This window comes from Tachysurus vachellii, chromosome 2 (assembly GCF_030014155.1).
Source record: "Tachysurus vachellii isolate PV-2020 chromosome 2, HZAU_Pvac_v1, whole genome shotgun sequence".
Classification (NCBI taxonomy): domain Eukaryota; kingdom Metazoa; phylum Chordata; class Actinopteri; order Siluriformes; family Bagridae; genus Tachysurus; species Tachysurus vachellii.
The window spans coordinates 16,126,959-16,144,208 of record NC_083461.1 but is presented as its reverse complement, the minus strand read 5'-3'; the positions used below and the strand labels follow the sequence as shown (position 1 = coordinate 16,144,208).

The window sequence follows — 17,250 nt, the reverse complement described above, 5'->3', positions numbered from 1 at the left end:
CTCCTCATTAGAATATCATTATACTAAGTTTTTTTGTCAGACCATATCACACCATTTTCAATAAAACAACAAAGCTAAAGCATTTTTTTTTTTATTAAGAACACATTTATTTGAACTTTTTGCTACTCCCACATCAATTCATCAACAAATGTGACTGATTTGTTTGGTTAAGAAAATGTCCTGAATAACGCACTGATCTAAATGTGTGATATTTATGAGTTGGAACTATCAAAAAGATCTCTAGTAATTTTCAGCATGTGACTTTTAATCACAATTTTAATCTACACAAATTAATAGAAAACTGATGGTTTTCTTGTCATAGGTGACATTTTGCAGGCATGGTTTGTGTTTATTTGTTCCCTTAGAGGGAAGTATCACTTTATGTTTTTCAACACCTGTATACGTGTTTATTCATGCAATTATCCAATTATTAAACAGTGATCAGTACTGAAGATCCAACCTTAACCTGTCCAGTTTTGGTGAGTGTGTATTCACTGTAGACTTATATTCCTGATATTGGCTTAGTTATTCTACTGTACTTCAAGGTTTAACATCTTCTGCATTCTGAGATGCTTTTGTGCTTAATACGATTGTAAAGAGTGGTTATTTGAGTGACTGTAGCCTGTAGCCTGCCTTGTAGACTGTAAGAAGGCTTTTCTAACCACAGAAGCACTACTCACTGGATTTCTTTTAATAGAGACTGTTGTGTGTGAATGCCATGGTCTATCAAAAGCTCCAGGCCTGTATTTGGTATTGTGTGTTTGGAAAATTGCAGGAATTAGCATGTGTCCAGGTGTTCCTTTTAAAGCGGCTGGAAACTGGTGAGATATTCTTTTTTTGACCGAAAAAGAACTCCTGTGTCCTTTACTGATAATCTCTTACCAACACCATTAACAAAAAACATATAAATTGATATTCAGCACTCAAAATTTCCCAAAAGAATCAATATATAATCAAACAAAACAAAGCACTTTAGTCTATTAGTTCATGACTGGTAGTGATCCAGACCTAATAGGTGTGGCTCAAGATTATGATTTTAACATAAAGAATATTTATGCAACGTTTGCTGTTAAAATAAAATAAAATTTTCCGTCAGGAAGGTGGAAGAAAAGTGAGCTTGAGCAATAAGTTTCTCACCTCAAATTCATGTACAGTGTACAGGACCACAACTTTGTTTTAGTAAGTATACATTTAGAATGAATGAAATAATAAGCCAAAATTGAAACATTTAAAAGAAAGAATAAATAAACTACACTGCATTAATCAAAGAAAGAAAATACCATTCTGATGCATTAGTGTATATTGTGTTGTCATACAAAATTGGATGGCTTTCTATATGAAGGCATTCTATACATTCACAAATAACATTCTACACTCAGTATAACCTATACGACCTATAACACATACAAACCTAAAGCCTAGGACATGATTATGATTACGATTGCCATCTGGCTAAAATATTGAGAATGAATATAAAAATGTGTCACTGTAACATTGTAAGTGCTTAAAAATGGTCTTTTAATGGTGAAACCTCTCACTTCACACACTTAAGTTTCTCTCATATCTCTAAAAAAATGAACATTTGCAACACTTGAGTATGTAATGAACATGCTCAGTTATAGCTCAGTTTTGATCTTGTGCTGAATTTTGGACTTGTTTTTAAATAACTGAATTTCTGGTTGAACTGAGTTATTGTACTTCAGAATTAAAATGAGTTTTTAATATCATAATAAATGCAAGACAAAAGGGCATCACATAATCTTATAATATAGCTTTAAAACCAGACCCTGTTGTAAGTATCACATTATATGATGGTAATTTTAGACAAACCACCCACAACACTGGAGAAATTCAGCACCCGGCACAGAATAATGTATAACAGCAAGTCTACTTTTCATTACATGGTGTTCAGGCTACGTGCCTGTATGATTCACATTCACATATCTTTATATGAGTCACATTTTCACAGCCATATTCACACAAAAATACGAATTATTTCGCATTTCATAATTTTGTCAAGATGCTTACAACAATCTTCATATTGCTGATATAAGATTATGGTAGGAGTAAGATATTCTAGTGAGTGAATGCTGAATCATGGACCAGGTTTAATTTTTTTTTAATCCCTTTTCATTACACTAATGGTAGAAGAGTTTTACCACTCGTTGCCCTTTGGTCACAGGTTTTGTAAGATCTATTATCTTTTCTTGCTTAAACAATAATACTTTCTCCAGCTACAGCACCCACAGTTCCATCTGCATTCCTGATTATTTTTTCAGCTGCTGGTTTATCTACTGATATTGAAAAAAATAATAATTACAATACAATACAAAAAAAAGATGTATAATTTACATCCGGGATCCATGAATCTGGAAAAGCTGCAAAGTGGTAAATAAAAAATATCATGAGAATGGACATCTGGGATTTTACATTATTGAACTAGTGTCACATTTCTAATAATAACAGCTGAATAAGTGTTCTGATAATAAGGGAAAAACTTCCATAGATGGAGATGTAGGCGAAGATGATGATGACTAAATGACAGTTTAAGAAACTAGGACTCTGCTAGACAAATATTATGTTTATATTACATTAACACTCCACCCATGTCAATATGACTAAAGTATAGTGTACCTGAAAATAATACTTTTGCTTAAGATGTAGAAAAATGTAAATATTTAATTAATTAATTAATAACAACAATAATAATAAAATCATAATAAAATAATAATAATTAAAAAAAAACAAATAATAATAATAATAATAATAATAATAATAATAATAATAATTAAAAAAAATAAATATATTAGTAATTTAGAGTATAGTATAGAGTAATATAGAGTAATTTATCTGTATGTTGTGTTTGCAAGCATGCTTAGCCATTTTTAATAGAGGTTGTCTAGACTATTTCATTTCATTGCACCCTTCTTATTATCCTTGTATTAAATAATACCTAATACAATGCTCACCAATTTAATTTTATTGATTTGAATTTTTATTCCATGTCTGATGGTTACAAGGTTTATTCTGTTCTTCTGTTTTTCCAGAAACAATCATTACAGACTCAAGAGAAATTCTCCCTGTTTAAACATTGGTTTCCTCCAGGTTTTCTCCACCTCACAAAATCATGCCAGAAGGTTAGTTTGCTAAAGATAAATTGCTCATTGGTTTGACTGAGTGTGTAAATGTGTATATGCTTGGTGCCCTGTGATGGACTGGCATACCAACCAGGGTGAATTCCCTGTCAAAGGGTGCCTTCTGCCCAGTGGTCCTGGAATCATATTTTCAGTGTGGGATTAAGCTAAATAGCTTTTTTTTCTGAATAATTCTGGAGCTGACTATATATAGCACTATAGACTGTTAGGGGATAGCAATTATAGTAAAAGGTTATTATGAAACCTTCTATAGTTTGTTTGTTGTTTGTTGTTACAGTCTGTTTATTGTATAATGCACATAAAGCTTATTAACTGAACAGTATCTCCATGGCTAGCTTGTTATATTTTATTTTTAATACAGATTTAAGTAAAAGGTTCTGATGCAATGAAATAAAATACCCTATCACCCTCTTAGTATAGGTCAAAATTTCTATTGCTACCACCAACAAACACCCAGTATTTGATATATCCTCACCCATTTCTGTCATTGGAACAATGACACAAGTCTCCTAATCTCTAAAACCACTCATTTGGGGTGGCATTTCTTTCTCTCTCGTCTTCCTCTTTCTTCTCCTCCTTTTCTCCTTCCTCCACTTGAGTGTCTGATGCCTTGACATTTAATGGGTGTTCAACAAGAAGGAAAAAAGGACCACAACCACACAGATGACAAAAAAAAGGATGGCACTTCTTTGTCAAGTCAAAATGAAAGATGGTTTCAGATGGTTTATGCAGATAGAAATACAAATGATACCATTATGCAATATGAGGCGTGATAAAGTATGAGAATGTAGTAATGGACATACTACTATATAATAACAATAATGATACAGGCTTTGCATTTCAGACATTGCAGCTGAAATTATTAAATTAACAATCCAAATAGTAAAATTGTGCATAAAAGTATTAGGAGCTCTCTAACCTTATTCTTGTGGCTCTGCTCAGTCCCCAGGCCTCCACCAGATGTATGCAGTTCTTTGGAAACAACACAGAGGAACTCTGCCTGGTCCTCTGTACCATAGCTGTACGATGAGCCAATATTCACCATCTGTAATAGCGTTAAAAGAAAAAGCATAAAAAGCAAGAGAAAGGGAGTCTTTTGTTAAAACACAATGATCCAAACCAATTTTATTCAATCAAATATACTAACTGTATATTTACACAAACCAACAAGAAGGCTTGTTGCAACTGAAATGTGACACCACATTAGACATGCAGGTGTCAATTTATTTGTCAGATATGTTACTGGACTGGGTTCTGGAAGGGGCAAAAGGACACTGGGATCAGAAAATCAACTACACTTCAGTCCAACCCACAGTCCAGAGCAGTCCGGGCCACGGCTTTCGGCAGGCACGTATGCTGACCTGCTCAAACTTCCAGCCATCTGACATTGTGGACACCATCTGCGTCAGCTCCTCCTCCTGACACTGCAAAACCCTGTAGACATGCTTCGGAGGTACCTGCTGTAAGAGTAAATGAGGAGAGAGTAAAACAATATAGAGGTAAAATAAGAAAGAAAGACACTGTAGTGTAGACAAACTGGGAAATATGTGTACAAGCTGATAAAACTAGAGCTGAATCAAATTGAGTGGGATGGAGATTACGGGTTGCTGTTTGGTCCTAGTGAATTCTAAAGACATACTAACAGCTTATCATCATTTTAACATGGGTTTATATGCTTCTTTTTTGTATGAACTGACCCAACTGACATAAAATTTATTTTTCCAATTTTACAGCACAAACAGCATATGGTTGTATATTGTTTATTACCTGAGAGGCCTTACAGTCTCGCTCAAGAATCCTCTCTTTAATTAGTTTAATCAGTGGAGTGATGTTATAAAACTCTGCCTCCTCCAAGACACCTGAAATTATAGACAAATGCATCAAATGGGTAAACTGTCAATATGTCATTATTTAACGTATTTCATTTTTATTGTTTCTTTGTTTTCAGTTGTTTTTATGAAACTTTTTTGCTAAATTGGTGAACTATTATCTTTAAAGCATGCCTTTTTTGGATTTTTCTAGCCATATATCTAGGTGAGAAATCTGTTATGTGTAGATAATGCAGGACAACTATGTTTGTAGTAAAGTAGTTGTGTGTTTGTAGGTTTTTATAGCGTAATTTGTTGGAAATGTTGTATTGTTGTATTATATAATTGTTGTATTTTTGTCTGCTTAAAATTATTCTTGGAGTTGCATTTAAACCTAAATGTGTTACATTTTTGGTGCAGTTTATAATGCTGAAAAACCTGCATACAAGACATGAAAAACCAACCTTCTTCAGCCAGTTCCTTGTTATAAACCAGTTTCCCGTGACGGAGGTAGTTGAGTATAGGGCCAAAGTATGTGGGATCTCTGTCGATCACGTAGGCGCCTGTTTCATCCTACACAAAGATTCAGTTTTTGTCAGAATTTATTCTTGGATTTACAGTTATATAACAGTTTTATCTCACTATACCAGAGATTGTGAGAAAGAAAAAGTGCATCTGGAAAGCAATGAAAGAGAATGTGTGTATAACTATATAGCTACAGGTCACTTTCTGGTCCCTATCATTGTTTTGTGTGTGAGGTTCTGCTCTCTGCAGTGATCTTAAAAGATCTTCTTAGCTTTGAGATCAGGATGTTTGTTACATGATGCCCTGCAGAGAACATTAGACCAACTAGTCTTACATATGACCACACAACAAAAAAGGAAGGGAAAAAAGGAAGATTGATTGAGAATGAAAGGAAAAAATAAGAGAAAGGATACAGTTAAAGATATGGTAAGTGTGTGTGCTTGTGTGTGTGCTTGTGTGTGTGTGTGCTTGTGTGTGTGAATGTGTGTGTGTGTGTGTGTGCTTATGTGTGTGTGTGTGTGTGTGTGTGTGTTAACAATGAAAAAGCCTGTTGGGAGTGTTCAAGGGTAATCAAATATCTGGTTAAGCATTGAGGGTGCCGAAATTACTATTTGGATATTCATTATGTGCTACTTCCACATGAAGTCAGTGAGAAGATATGAAAGAGAAAAAGCATGTTTTTTCATTCTGATGCAGAGAGCATCTCCTTTTGTGGTCTGCAAGGATCTAAACGGCATTATTAATAACCAGAAGCACTGCACGTGCATCATTAAACATGAAACATTCATTTCTTTGTTCATTCACTGGTTTAGCATTTAAATAATATGAATTTTAATTGATGCCACTGCACTGTTGTGGGCTACACATACAAATTGACAGTCAGATATTTTTATTTAATCTCAAATTAAATAATTGAATAATTAATGTCAAATTAAATAATTGAACTTCCGTAAAATTTGTGATAGAATATAACAGAATACAATAGAATAGAATATTGTACAGTAATATTCAATAATGTCATTTTATCCACTCAAATCTGTGCAGGTTTCTACACAACACAGAGAAAAGCACAAATATGCGATTTCAGTGTTGACATGTAAATTGTCTGTTATATGTTTGTCATCTGGATTCTCTATAACATATACATAAAAAACTCCAAAGTCCTGTTTATTTGAAAAACAACAATCCATATTCTCACCTATCAATCACCTTGCTATTTGTCTTTAGGTCTTATCTAATGGACAGCTAAGATCCTTTCATTCGTTTAAAATACTCTCAGGGATTTTGACATTTATTTTAGGCCTTTCTTTCAGAAGCACTTCTGCAAATCCAGGCGACAATCTGTTTTTTCCTTCTGTATTAGCTAAAGATAATCCTGCAATTCCCACAATCAATTGATTCCCAAAAATCAGTTGTAGTCTCTGTTGAAAAATGTGCTTTCTGCATTATAAGTAGAGGATTTCCCTGCCATTCACACAAGGAAACCTTGCTCTAGACTCAGCTGTGCCAACACTGCAAGAGCTGCTTTAATGGTTAAACATGTCCCTTTGGAATTGTTGACTACTTTAACTGTATTTTTGTTCATTTAATCACAAATTAAGACATCCAGTGAAATAATTGTAACTAGACAAAGACAACTAGACAACAAGTAACTAGAATTGAGAACAGCCAAGCACCTCTAGCCCTAACCCTAACCCACCTTCACTGTATGAGTCAGTTGGCTCAATCCCTAGTCTTTAAACTGGCAAACACACACAAAATTTCATTAACCCGGGTTATTTCCTTAGAAGACTGCCATGCAATGAATTTAAATATTTTGTGTGTGTTAATGTTCCTCCCTAAACACAGAAACACGAGCAAGTCCCTATGGCCAACCACCGGCGTCCCATAGGAACTACCTGTTAGACAAACAAAGGGCCTATTTATATCAACATGGCAAGGTGTATCAACACTGTACCTGTTATGATCTATCTCTTTCATTGCCACTCTGTCCTTTAATAATGTTTCCTCTATAATAATTCAGAGAAAAGTAAGGTTTTTTTTAAACCTGCAGATGCAGACTACAGTCCACTTAAACAAAACGTATAAGCCCAGTTAGAAGATTAATATTTCAAAAGACAAATTGCATAAGTGCTACATAAAGGTAAGACAAACTTGGGACAAGGCACACATCCTCCACACATATGAAGCATCCAGTAAACTGTCAGCCATACAAATTATATTGCATAAGTCTTTATTCCTATTAACAACAAATACAGCCTACACAAACATATCCAGCAGGGGAGTAGGTGGTGAAAACAATCCTTGAACATTTGGGAAAAGACAGAACCCAGAATAGAACTGAGAAGGCTTCTCTGATATGTTTGGCCTGATGTCTGGATGCATTTAATGTGCCATGCCTCTAATCTTATTACAAGAGTAAGGCATGGACACTGAGTTGCATACAACAGAGCCAGTGAAAGCTTCACTGCATTACCACAGACCTTTTAAAATAAATCATCAACGCATTGACAACCTGGAGACTAAAACCTGTTTGTGAAACTTCAGCCAAATAAGGAATATTGCACAGAGCAGTTCACATGATGTTGACAGAAAGCGTGGGGATAACAAGAAATGCCCTCTGAAATGGCATATGCTAAAAGCTTGAGAAAAGGTGTTATTAGGAAGAGAAGATGTAGTGAAGAGGGGTGACATGACAGAAATGACAAAAATGGTGGACAGTGTGTAGTAGCATGGTGTGCAGTCTGCTTGACCCCTGTCAAATACAAAAAATATTTTCAGCAAAGAATTGACAAGAAGGGTGAAAACTCATGATGACCGTCCATGTGGAATGATGTTATATGACGTATATGAAAGACAAGGTAATGTTTATTTTCTGTTCAATTTACTCTCTGTTGCATGCTTGGCACGCACACACACACACACACACACACACACACACACACACACACACACACACACTTTTTTGTGAGGATCTTCCATTGACATAATCCATAATGCATCTGATGAATACCATACCTGCACAAACAATTTTTTAGTTTTGTTAAAGTAAAAACTTTTTCAAACAATAAAATGTACATTGACCGCCAAGGTCAATATGATCAAATATGATCAAATATTCCTATCCTTGTGGGGACATTACAACACGTATCTAAACACAAAAAAATAATTTTTTCATTCTTTTTTCGAAATCATTCTTTGTTTCCAGCATATAGGAGATGTGAATAGATAAAAGAGAGCTGAATAGATCAGTTTTGCGAGATGCTGAGCGTGTGGGATGCTGCACCAGCTATGCAGTCCATCATCAGAATCAGCATCAGGACCACTGATCATCCAGCTCGGATGCTGTGCTATGTTGCGATTATTTATTTCTCCGTACTGATTAATCCCGATCGTCGTCTTACCGTGTCAGAATGCAGGTCTTGCTGCTGGCACAGTCTGTACAGGAAGGATGTTTGCTCTTTGAGCAGTGTCTGGCGCGTCGTTAGGAACACGGTACCGCCGACATTGAGCCGGACCCATTTGGCGCTCGCGGTGACCCCGGATCCGGACCCTTGTCTAACACTCTCTGTGTCGATCGGTGCAGACGTGGACGTCGTTCCATCATTTCCTTCGCTGTCTTTGTTGTTGTTGTTATTATTGTTGTTGTTGTTATTATTCTGTTGGATGCTGTGTGCCGAACTGGATGCGTTTTCAGTTACATCCCTAAGTACCGGCTTCCCTTTATCCTTCGTAGCCGTAGCCATTAGGCAGTGAATGACTGCTGATATATATTATATGTATTTGACAGTGATTTTAACAGCTAAGTTGTATACTATTTGAATTCCTCGGATGCTCTCCCGCTCTCTGTGTCTCTGACTGTGGCGTTGATGCTCGCAGCTTTAAACGCCTCGCTCTTTGTCCGGGTTGCCAGATTGGAGCAGATGATATGAGATAAGTCAAGATATAAATCACAGCCCATACGACTATAAACTACACAATATCAAATGACATAACAGGCTAGACGTATTGTGTCCACCATTCTGAAGTCTTGTTTAGCATTCTGCTTAACAAAAAAATATAACTACACAACCAATCTGGCAACGCTAATGACTGATTTCCGGTTTCCCCACCAGCAGGTCCTACAATGCGCAGACTCACTACAACAGTCAAAACTGGGTACACATGCGACACAAGAACTTTTTTTTGATAAAATACATTTTAAATACATGCATTGTTGGATGACGTGGTTGTATAGATAAAATTAGTTTTACAGATTTGGCATTAGAAATGACAAAGCCTGTTAAATGTTTAGGTGAATAAAAGTATTTCATTTGTAAAAGTCTCACATTTAAAATAGGTAACTGGTAATGAAATAAGGATGAAGTTTAATGCATATCTTCTGACTAACTCTGTCCTTCTTGACTGCTTCTGGTTTCACCCCAGACGGGACTCGAACCCAAGATCCCTGGCTCAAGAGGCCAATGCCTTAGCCATTAATATGCCTTAGTTATATTGCTGTTAATATGCTGGAATTCTGAAGCGTTACTCATGAACAGGCGAATGAACAGGAAGTCACGGTTACCAATTGAGCTTTGAGTGAGGTTTTTACAATAAAAGTCATCAGTTTCAGTGCATCTTATAACATGATTTGTATTTTCCTCTGTTACTTGTTTTAAATACCAAAACCCCCGTCTTCATATATACCTTTAAATAAATAAATACATAAATAAATAGTCTACACATTACAAATGAAATAGATTTGTTTTCCGGTAGCGGCTGTATTTTACGATTCAATTATTCGTTGTTATTTTGAAAAGTTCAGGAACCGGCAAACTTAATTGTTACATGTGTCCATGTTGTGAACGTAAACCGCTGGTGTTGGGTAGTTGATGTACTTTACATTCATATTTCAGCTGTGAAACTTCGGCAAGGTAGATTTAGTGTTCGGTTGCTAATGTGTGAATTGTTTACAATTCGTTTTGTAGACCAATATACGCAATGCTAACAGGCTAGCTAGTTTGCTAACTTGCTAGTTATTTGAGCGCGTAAACAAGCTTAAGCTAGTTAAACTTATTTAGGTAATTGTTATTAATGTTATCTAGATAGTTATAATTTATGTTTAGGATTTTATCTGAATCCTAAACGGCTAGTTAATGTAGTTTTACTAACGATACGAAGATAAATAAAGGTTAATGAGCTGTTTGTGAGAATACAGACAATGCTAATTAGCTTTACGGCTACATACATTTTAAGTTAAATATTTTCTTGTCTATTGTATCCTAGGATTTAATTGATGGCTTCTGCAGACATTGATCAGCTTACAGATGCTCTGGCCAAGACTCATGTTGGGGTAGAGCTCAGCTATAAGGGTCAGGGACTGAAGCTGGACGATAAACAATCAGGTGGGAATATTTTTGTCTCCATTACACTGCATGTATGAAGACTGACCCTATATAACTTTACATATTGCATTGGCTGATGTTTTGTTCTCTCTCTAGTGGAAAAGATAGTGCTGGAGATAGAACAGTTTCATGGTCTGAAGGCTTTACGACTTGAAGGAAATACTCTTGGAGTTGAAGCAGCACAGGCTATCTCAAAGGCTCTTGAGTCAAAAAAAGATCTGCAGGTAATTTATTTGTTTAATTTCAGGCGGGGGGGGGCACGGTGGCTTAGTGGTTAGCACGTTCGCCTCACACCTCCAGGGTCGGGGTTCGATTCCCGCCTCCACCTTGTGTGTGTGGAGTTTGCATGTTCTCCGGGGAGACCCGGGTTTCCTCCGGGTACTCTGATTTCCTCCCCTGGTCCAAAGACATGCATGGTAGGTTGATTGGCATCTCTGGAAAATTGTCCCTAGTGTGTGATTGCGTGCGTGAATGAATGAGTGTGTGTGTGTGTGTGTGTGTGTGTGTGTGTGTGTGCCCTGGGATGGGTTGGCACTCCGTCCAGGGTGTATCCTACCTTGATGCCTGATGACGCCTGAGATAGGCACAGGCTCCCCGTGACCCGAGGTAGTTCGGATAAGCGGTAGAAGATGAATGAATGAATGAATTTCAGGGTGTGTGTGTATTGTCACATCCACTTGCCCAGTATGTCCAGGCTAGGTTCTGGAGCCACAATGACCCTAACCATTATAAAGTGTTTACTGAAATTAGGTGAGTCTGTGTTTATTACAGTGTCTGTTTACCTTTCTATAATTCGTATATAAATATACAAAAATAATTTGTAACAAATGTTCTATTTTAGCGATGCTACTGGAGCGACATGTTCACAGGTCGGCTCCGCTGTGAAATTCCATCTGCCTTGGTGAGTCGGTATCTTGGGTAATATGGATTGTATGTTAATTCATCCAGTACATTACAGCTCTAATTTAAACCATGTAGAAATCCTTGGGCAGTGCTTTGATGATGTCAGGGGCCAAGCTTACTGAACTGGACCTGAGTGACAACGCGTTTGGACCTGATGGTGTAAAGGGCATTGAGGCCCTCCTCAAGAGCTCTGTGTGCTACACTCTACAGGAACTCAGGCTGAATAATTGTGGCATGGGCATTGAAGGAGGCACAGTAAGTGTTGTAGTTAATAAGACATCCAACCAAAAGTTTAATGATAGCAATAACCAATATTCAAAATATTGATTATAGATCTTGGCCTCTGCATTGACTGAGTGCTTCAAGCAGTCGAGCGCTGCAGGCTCACCTCTAAAGCTAAAAGTCTTTGTAGCAGGAAGGAATCGACTTGAGAATGACGGAGCCACTGCACTTTCTCAAGCATTTCAGGTAATGAAACAACTTTTACCTCTACTTTTTTGTGATGACCGCTATAATCAGGTTAATGTTATGCAGTGACTTTTTTTCCTTCTTGTTCAGTTGATTGGAAGCCTTGAGGAGATTCACATGCCACAAAATGGGATCAACCATCGAGGCATCACAGCTTTGGCCACGGCAATGCAGGACAATCCCAATCTGCGTGTGCTTAACCTCAATGACAATACCTTCACCAAGAGAGGTGCGGTAGCCATGGCCCAGGTATGAGTCTCTTTCTGTTTTTATTTATTTATTTATTTATTTTTACTGCCTTACAACTCACTTTAGATTTATCAATTGATTTTGAGAATAAATCTAGTGCTGTTATATCTGGTGACAGATATTAGATAGTTGCGTCCATATGTAGTAGCTGCCTCATATAGCTTTAAGGACGGTGAACAGTAAAAATATTTAGAAATGCATTTAGAAGCTGATGTTTTTCAGTTTTATTATTAACTTGGCAAAACCTTAATTAGGGGTTTTGAGTCCAGATTTTTTTTACTTTTCTGATAACATTACCTTTGTGTCTTTTGTGTATTTTTCAGGCCCTCAGGCACTTGTCTAATGTACAGGTCATTAATTTTGGAGACTGTCTGGTGCGCTCCGAAGGTGCCATTGCTATAACAGCAGCACTAAGAGGACTGTCTGTTCTTAAGGTCAGTCTTCTAAAAGTAATCAACTTTAAATTATTGTGAGCAGGGGGTAACACAGTCTGCTTAATTAAGTTTAGTTAATTTATCAATATAATCAGGTGTATGACTAGTGCCAGTCAAAATGTTACCAGTTATATCAGCTCTGCATGTGAATAGTAATTGTACATCCATATGGATGTGAGGTTATACAAATAAATGTACATCTACCAATGCATAACATAGTTATTTATGCAGCACTAGACTGGGTGAAATATACTCATGGTTCTTATGTGTGTAGGAGCTGAACCTGTCGTTTGGAGAGATTTCAGAAGCTGCAGCTCTGGTTGTTACCCAGGCTGTACGGGACAAAACTGATTTGGTGAAACTAGACCTCAATGGTAATTTTGATGTTGTGTTAGCAAGGTGACTCAGTAACATGTTTAGCTACATTAAGCTAGAAGTCTTCATGCACAGAACGCACATGTACACCTTGATGTGCTAAGACATTGAAGTGATTCACAAAGTTGAAAATAAATGAACGTATTTAAAATGAGGGGGGCACGGTGGCTTAGTGGTTAGCACGTTTGCCTCACACCTGTGTGTGGAGTTTGCATGTTCTCCCCGTTCCTCGGGGGTTTCCTCCGGGTACTCCGGTTTCCTCCCCCGGTCCAAAGACATGCATGGTAGGTTGATTGGCATCTCTGGAAAATTGTCCGTAGTGTGTGAGTGAATGAGTGTGTGTGCCCTGCGATGGGTTGGCACTCCGTCCAGGGTGTATCCTGCCTTGATGCCCGATGACGCCTGAGAGAGGCACAGGCTCCCCGTGACCCGAGGTAGTTCGGATAAGCGGTAGAAGATGAGTGAGTGAGTGAGTGAGTGTTTAAAATGAAAAATGTGAAAACACAAACATAAGCCATTTATGGTATGTTTATGACGTTTATGTTTTAAACATGGTACAAAAACATACTGAGAAAGAAACATAACATTCCTGTTTACTTGTAAAGTTTAAAAGATATGTTTAAGATTCATGAATTTCTGAAATGAAGTGAACAGTTGTTGCTGGTTGTTTGGACAGGAAACTGCTTGGGGGAAGACGGCTGTGAGGCTCTCAAAGAGGCCATGGAAAATATGGGGATGGGGGATGTGCTTGGCTCGCTCAGGTATTCTGCTGCTTTAGTAGGTACACCAGTGCTAATTAACTAAGCATGGAGCATGATGTGTAGAAATGTGCAATGATTCCAGTCTGGCAGAATGTTTCAGTTCAACTTTTAAAATATTCTTTTTCTTTTAACTAATAAAAAAGACACATTTATTTAATCAATTTGGAGTGTTCAGTTATGATTTCAAGGCTGAATTCACGATGAGATTTTAAATTCCTTTTACTTAGTGATGATGAAGGGGAAGAGGAGGATGTTGAGAATGATGAGGAAGATGAAGATGAGGAAGATGATACAGAGGATGAGGAGGAAGATGAGCAAAACTGTATCAATGGGCTAAAAAATAGAAGCATTTTTGAAGGAAGCCCAGCAAAGGTAACATAGCCTGCTTAATGTGTTTATTATAAATAATTATGTAATTTCATTATTCTCTAATTAACGACAGAAACATTAAATGAAATTTTACAATGAGTACAATTATTTTCTCTTTACAGGTATCATTAGGCAGTGCTGAAATCTTGTCCTTCCTTCAGACCCCAACTTCTGAGAAACTGCTTAACCTTGGTGCCAAAAGAGTTCAGCTGTTTGAGCAACAAGTACAGTGTATTTTATTTTATTATTATTTTTTTTAGTTCTGGCTCAAATTAGTTACGTATATGATCCATTTCAAATAGTTTATACCATGTTTTCTGTTGTATCAGGTGGATTCTTCAGATGCTAGTAAAATTGCAGACATTTTTCTTCAGCTCTCCTCTGTGTATAACGAAGACGCAGAAGTGAATCAAGTTGTTCTTGAGCTTGCTGGTATGAGCCAAGTGCATCAGTCCAAACTGACAATTGTTTTTGTTGTGAAAGTATTTGCTGGTCATTGAAACTCTCTTGTGTAAAACAGATGCCCTGTTGAAGAAGACGCTTTCCAGCCTTCAGTTTCAGACCTATAATTTTACCACTTCACTGCTGGTGAAACTGGGACTTTTAAAGGTACTGCTTACAATATGATTGTAGTGTTTGTTGCTCTGATCCTTTCCCTCAGATTAATTATTTTTTCATATTCTATATCACCCTGGTTCAGTTTCTCATACTTTATATTTCAGGGTGAGAAAAAGGCCAAGAATGTGTGTGTTTTGCCTGGTCACCTACTTACTCTGAAGCACTGTGTTGAGCAGGACTACTTCCCTGTGGATCAGGCCGAAGTTCTAGAAGTTTTTGTGTCTCGGTTAGTATGTGTGTTTACTATACTATTGACTTATAAAGATGGGTTTTTTCCTCTTAGCCTATTTAATAATTCAGCCTGTTCACTGTGATTATTCACTTTCCATTACAGTGCTGTGACTTTCTGTATATCTAATTTTCAGAAATGGCAAAGTTTTCGCGTCATGTCCCAGTGCTAGGGATGACCTTAAAGCTTCACTGGAAAAAAGAATCTCTGCCTAGAACCCAGTTTTGTCACTGAGAACTCCTAGTGGGGAGCACCACGAGCACCTCCTAGCGCCAACGAGGGGACCAGAAATGCTTATAAGGACATAATGTATTATTGTATGCATCCAAATCAATAGTTTTCTTAGTTGGAGGAGTAACAATTCAACCATAGTGAATCAGTCCTTGGAGAGCAAAATGTATAAAATACATTGCAAACCACTGCCTAATTATAAGCAAATTTAATTTTAACTAAAAGAAAAAAAAAAACACAACAAAACTTGAGTAGCTTTGATAAAAATGTGTTTCTACTGAGGTTTTATTTTCATTCACAGATTCAGTCTTGGCTTCCTAAATAACAGCCCAATTACTGATATTTTTGACATAACTTCAATTGATCCAGTAACAGCACACCAGCTATTAATTATTTAAGCGATTTCTTCAACTTGGAATACACTTCTTTTTTTTATTTTTTTTTACCTTACCTGATTATTGACTTTCTCAAATAAACAGACAATATGCTCAAATGTACAATTTGGCCAGTAGCAGACAGAATCTGAAGAATGAAATAAAAAAAGAAAATATTTTTAATATTGATCTATTTTTATATATAAATAAAAAAAAAACATCATAAAGTATTGAACAAGGGCTTTGTAGTTATTTTTCTAGCTTATGTATGGTGATGGTAATGGAATGTAATTTTAGAGATGTGAAAACACCTCTGCACACTGGTTTATTTGACGAGGTGTCAAATTTAAAATGATGTGATGTAGATTTGGTGTTAAATTTTTAGGGAAAAGTTAGTAAAAGAGAACAGAATAAAAAATGAAAATACCTCAATACAATTCTGCCTGTCATTATTATCCTCGATGTGCTCTGTTATTTTTGTATTCACATTAAACTGATTAATTGTTTTTTGAGGATGGGAGTCTCATTTTTTCTTTTCAATCTACACTCTTCAACTTGAACCATTTTTTTAAACTATTAAAGGTGTTTCCAGCCGTTAATGTGTACAATTATTATATTTGCAGGGAGTTAGATGATTGTCTTGGCATTTAAAAGCATTCAGTATCATGTTCAGCACAGCAAGATAATGAATTTTTTTGTTCAGAAGTAGTTCTGCTCAGCTACACAAGTCTGTTGCCAAATGGGAATCTCATAGAATGGGTATAAAGTTTATTTAGCATGGACAGACTGCCAGAAGAAGATGTGTGATGTGACGCTTTGTGATGCAATGCTCTGGGCAATGTTTTGGGAAACATTCGGTCATGACTTTCATGTGGCTGTTACTTTGACATATACTACCTACCTAAACCTTGCTGCAGACCAAGTACACCACTAGTAATTAGTAATGGTAGTAATTAGCTGTTTTAGGTTCAATTTTGTTCATTAACTACGTGTAATTTTATGCAAAAACAATTGAAGCTTAGCAGTGATGGTAGAAGAGTAATTCCAGTAGAGGAATTCTAGAAAAAATATGTTCACTCTATGATATGTTTGTGAAGAGCCACACTGGCTGTGAGTGTGGAACAGTGTGTCTTTGTGTGTTCAGTAAGGTCTGGAGCTGCAGGGACACACACACACACACACACACATACGTACAGAGCCACCTCACTTCCACACGGCAAATTCCTCTGGTGCTGGTGCTTACCAGAGAATCTTTAAAATTTTCTACACAACTGGATAATTTAAGATGAGAGTAACTTCAGTCTTTAGGAGGCATTAGATGACTCAGTGTAAGTTCTTGTATGTTACTTCCCAGTGTTGAAGGTAAG

The 17,250-nt window shown here is 36.7% G+C and overlaps 2 protein-coding genes across 5 annotated transcripts; one reads left to right on the top strand and one right to left on the bottom strand.

The window, feature by feature from the left end:
* Nucleotides 1–574: 574 nt before the first annotated feature.
* kctd17 (potassium channel tetramerization domain containing 17) lies at nucleotides 575–10,048 on the bottom strand. 3 transcript variants are annotated; one of them, XM_060859703.1, is made up of 7 exons: nucleotides 8,893–10,047; nucleotides 5,428–5,536; nucleotides 4,923–5,014; nucleotides 4,517–4,615; nucleotides 4,075–4,200; nucleotides 3,631–3,764; nucleotides 575–2,378 (listed from the first exon to the last, which is right to left on the bottom strand). In XM_060859703.1, exons 1-6 carry the CDS (start codon nucleotides 9,232–9,234, stop codon nucleotides 3,672–3,674), a joined length of 861 nt encoding a protein of 286 aa, XP_060715686.1. In that variant the 5' UTR covers nucleotides 9,235–10,047; the 3' UTR covers nucleotides 575–2,378; nucleotides 3,631–3,671. The 3 variants fall into 3 exon arrangements, with proteins under 3 accessions (XP_060715686.1, XP_060715694.1, XP_060715677.1); XM_060859711.1 differs by lacking the exon at nucleotides 3,631–3,764 and having other exon boundaries at nucleotides 8,893–10,048; XM_060859694.1 differs by lacking the exon at nucleotides 575–2,378 and having other exon boundaries at nucleotides 2,808–3,764.
* Nucleotides 10,049–10,244: 196 nt separating this feature from the next.
* rangap1b (Ran GTPase activating protein 1b) lies at nucleotides 10,245–16,395 on the top strand. Of its 2 annotated transcripts, none has more exons than XM_060859674.1 (16): nucleotides 10,245–10,401; nucleotides 10,754–10,872; nucleotides 10,969–11,096; nucleotides 11,714–11,773; nucleotides 11,851–12,030; nucleotides 12,109–12,243; nucleotides 12,334–12,492; nucleotides 12,816–12,926; nucleotides 13,201–13,300; nucleotides 13,978–14,062; nucleotides 14,290–14,434; nucleotides 14,554–14,655; nucleotides 14,761–14,863; nucleotides 14,952–15,040; nucleotides 15,154–15,275; nucleotides 15,415–16,395. In XM_060859674.1, the coding sequence occupies exons 2-16, from the start codon at nucleotides 10,764–10,766 to the stop codon at nucleotides 15,491–15,493; spliced, it is 1,707 nt and encodes a 568-aa protein (XP_060715657.1). In that variant the 5' UTR covers nucleotides 10,245–10,401; nucleotides 10,754–10,763; the 3' UTR covers nucleotides 15,494–16,395. The 2 variants fall into 2 exon arrangements, with proteins under 2 accessions (XP_060715657.1, XP_060715666.1); XM_060859683.1 differs by having other exon boundaries at nucleotides 10,313–10,417.
* The last annotated feature ends 855 nt before the right edge of the window (nucleotides 16,396–17,250 follow it).

Excerpts from the sequence above, each read along its gene's own strand:
- kctd17 (XM_060859703.1), bottom strand. The coding sequence starts at position 9,234 with ATGGCTACGGCTACGAAGGATAAAGGGAAGCCGGTACTTAGGGATGTA. Across the intron at positions 5,537-8,892 it reads AAGACCTGCATTCTGACACG|GATGAAACAGGCGCCTACGT; the intron begins GTAAGACGACGA and ends ATCTTTGTGTAG. Across the intron at positions 3,765-4,074 it reads AGCAGAGCCACAAGAATAAG|GCATCAGACACTCAAGTGGA; the intron begins GTTAGAGAGCTC and ends TTAAATGTCAAG.
- rangap1b (XM_060859674.1), top strand. The coding sequence starts at position 10,764 with ATGGCTTCTGCAGACATTGATCAGCTTACAGATGCTCTGGCCAAGACT. Across the intron at positions 14,656-14,760 it reads TTCAGCTGTTTGAGCAACAA|GTGGATTCTTCAGATGCTAG; the intron begins GTACAGTGTATT and ends CTGTTGTATCAG. Across the intron at positions 15,276-15,414 it reads CTAGAAGTTTTTGTGTCTCG|AAATGGCAAAGTTTTCGCGT; the intron begins GTTAGTATGTGT and ends TCTAATTTTCAG.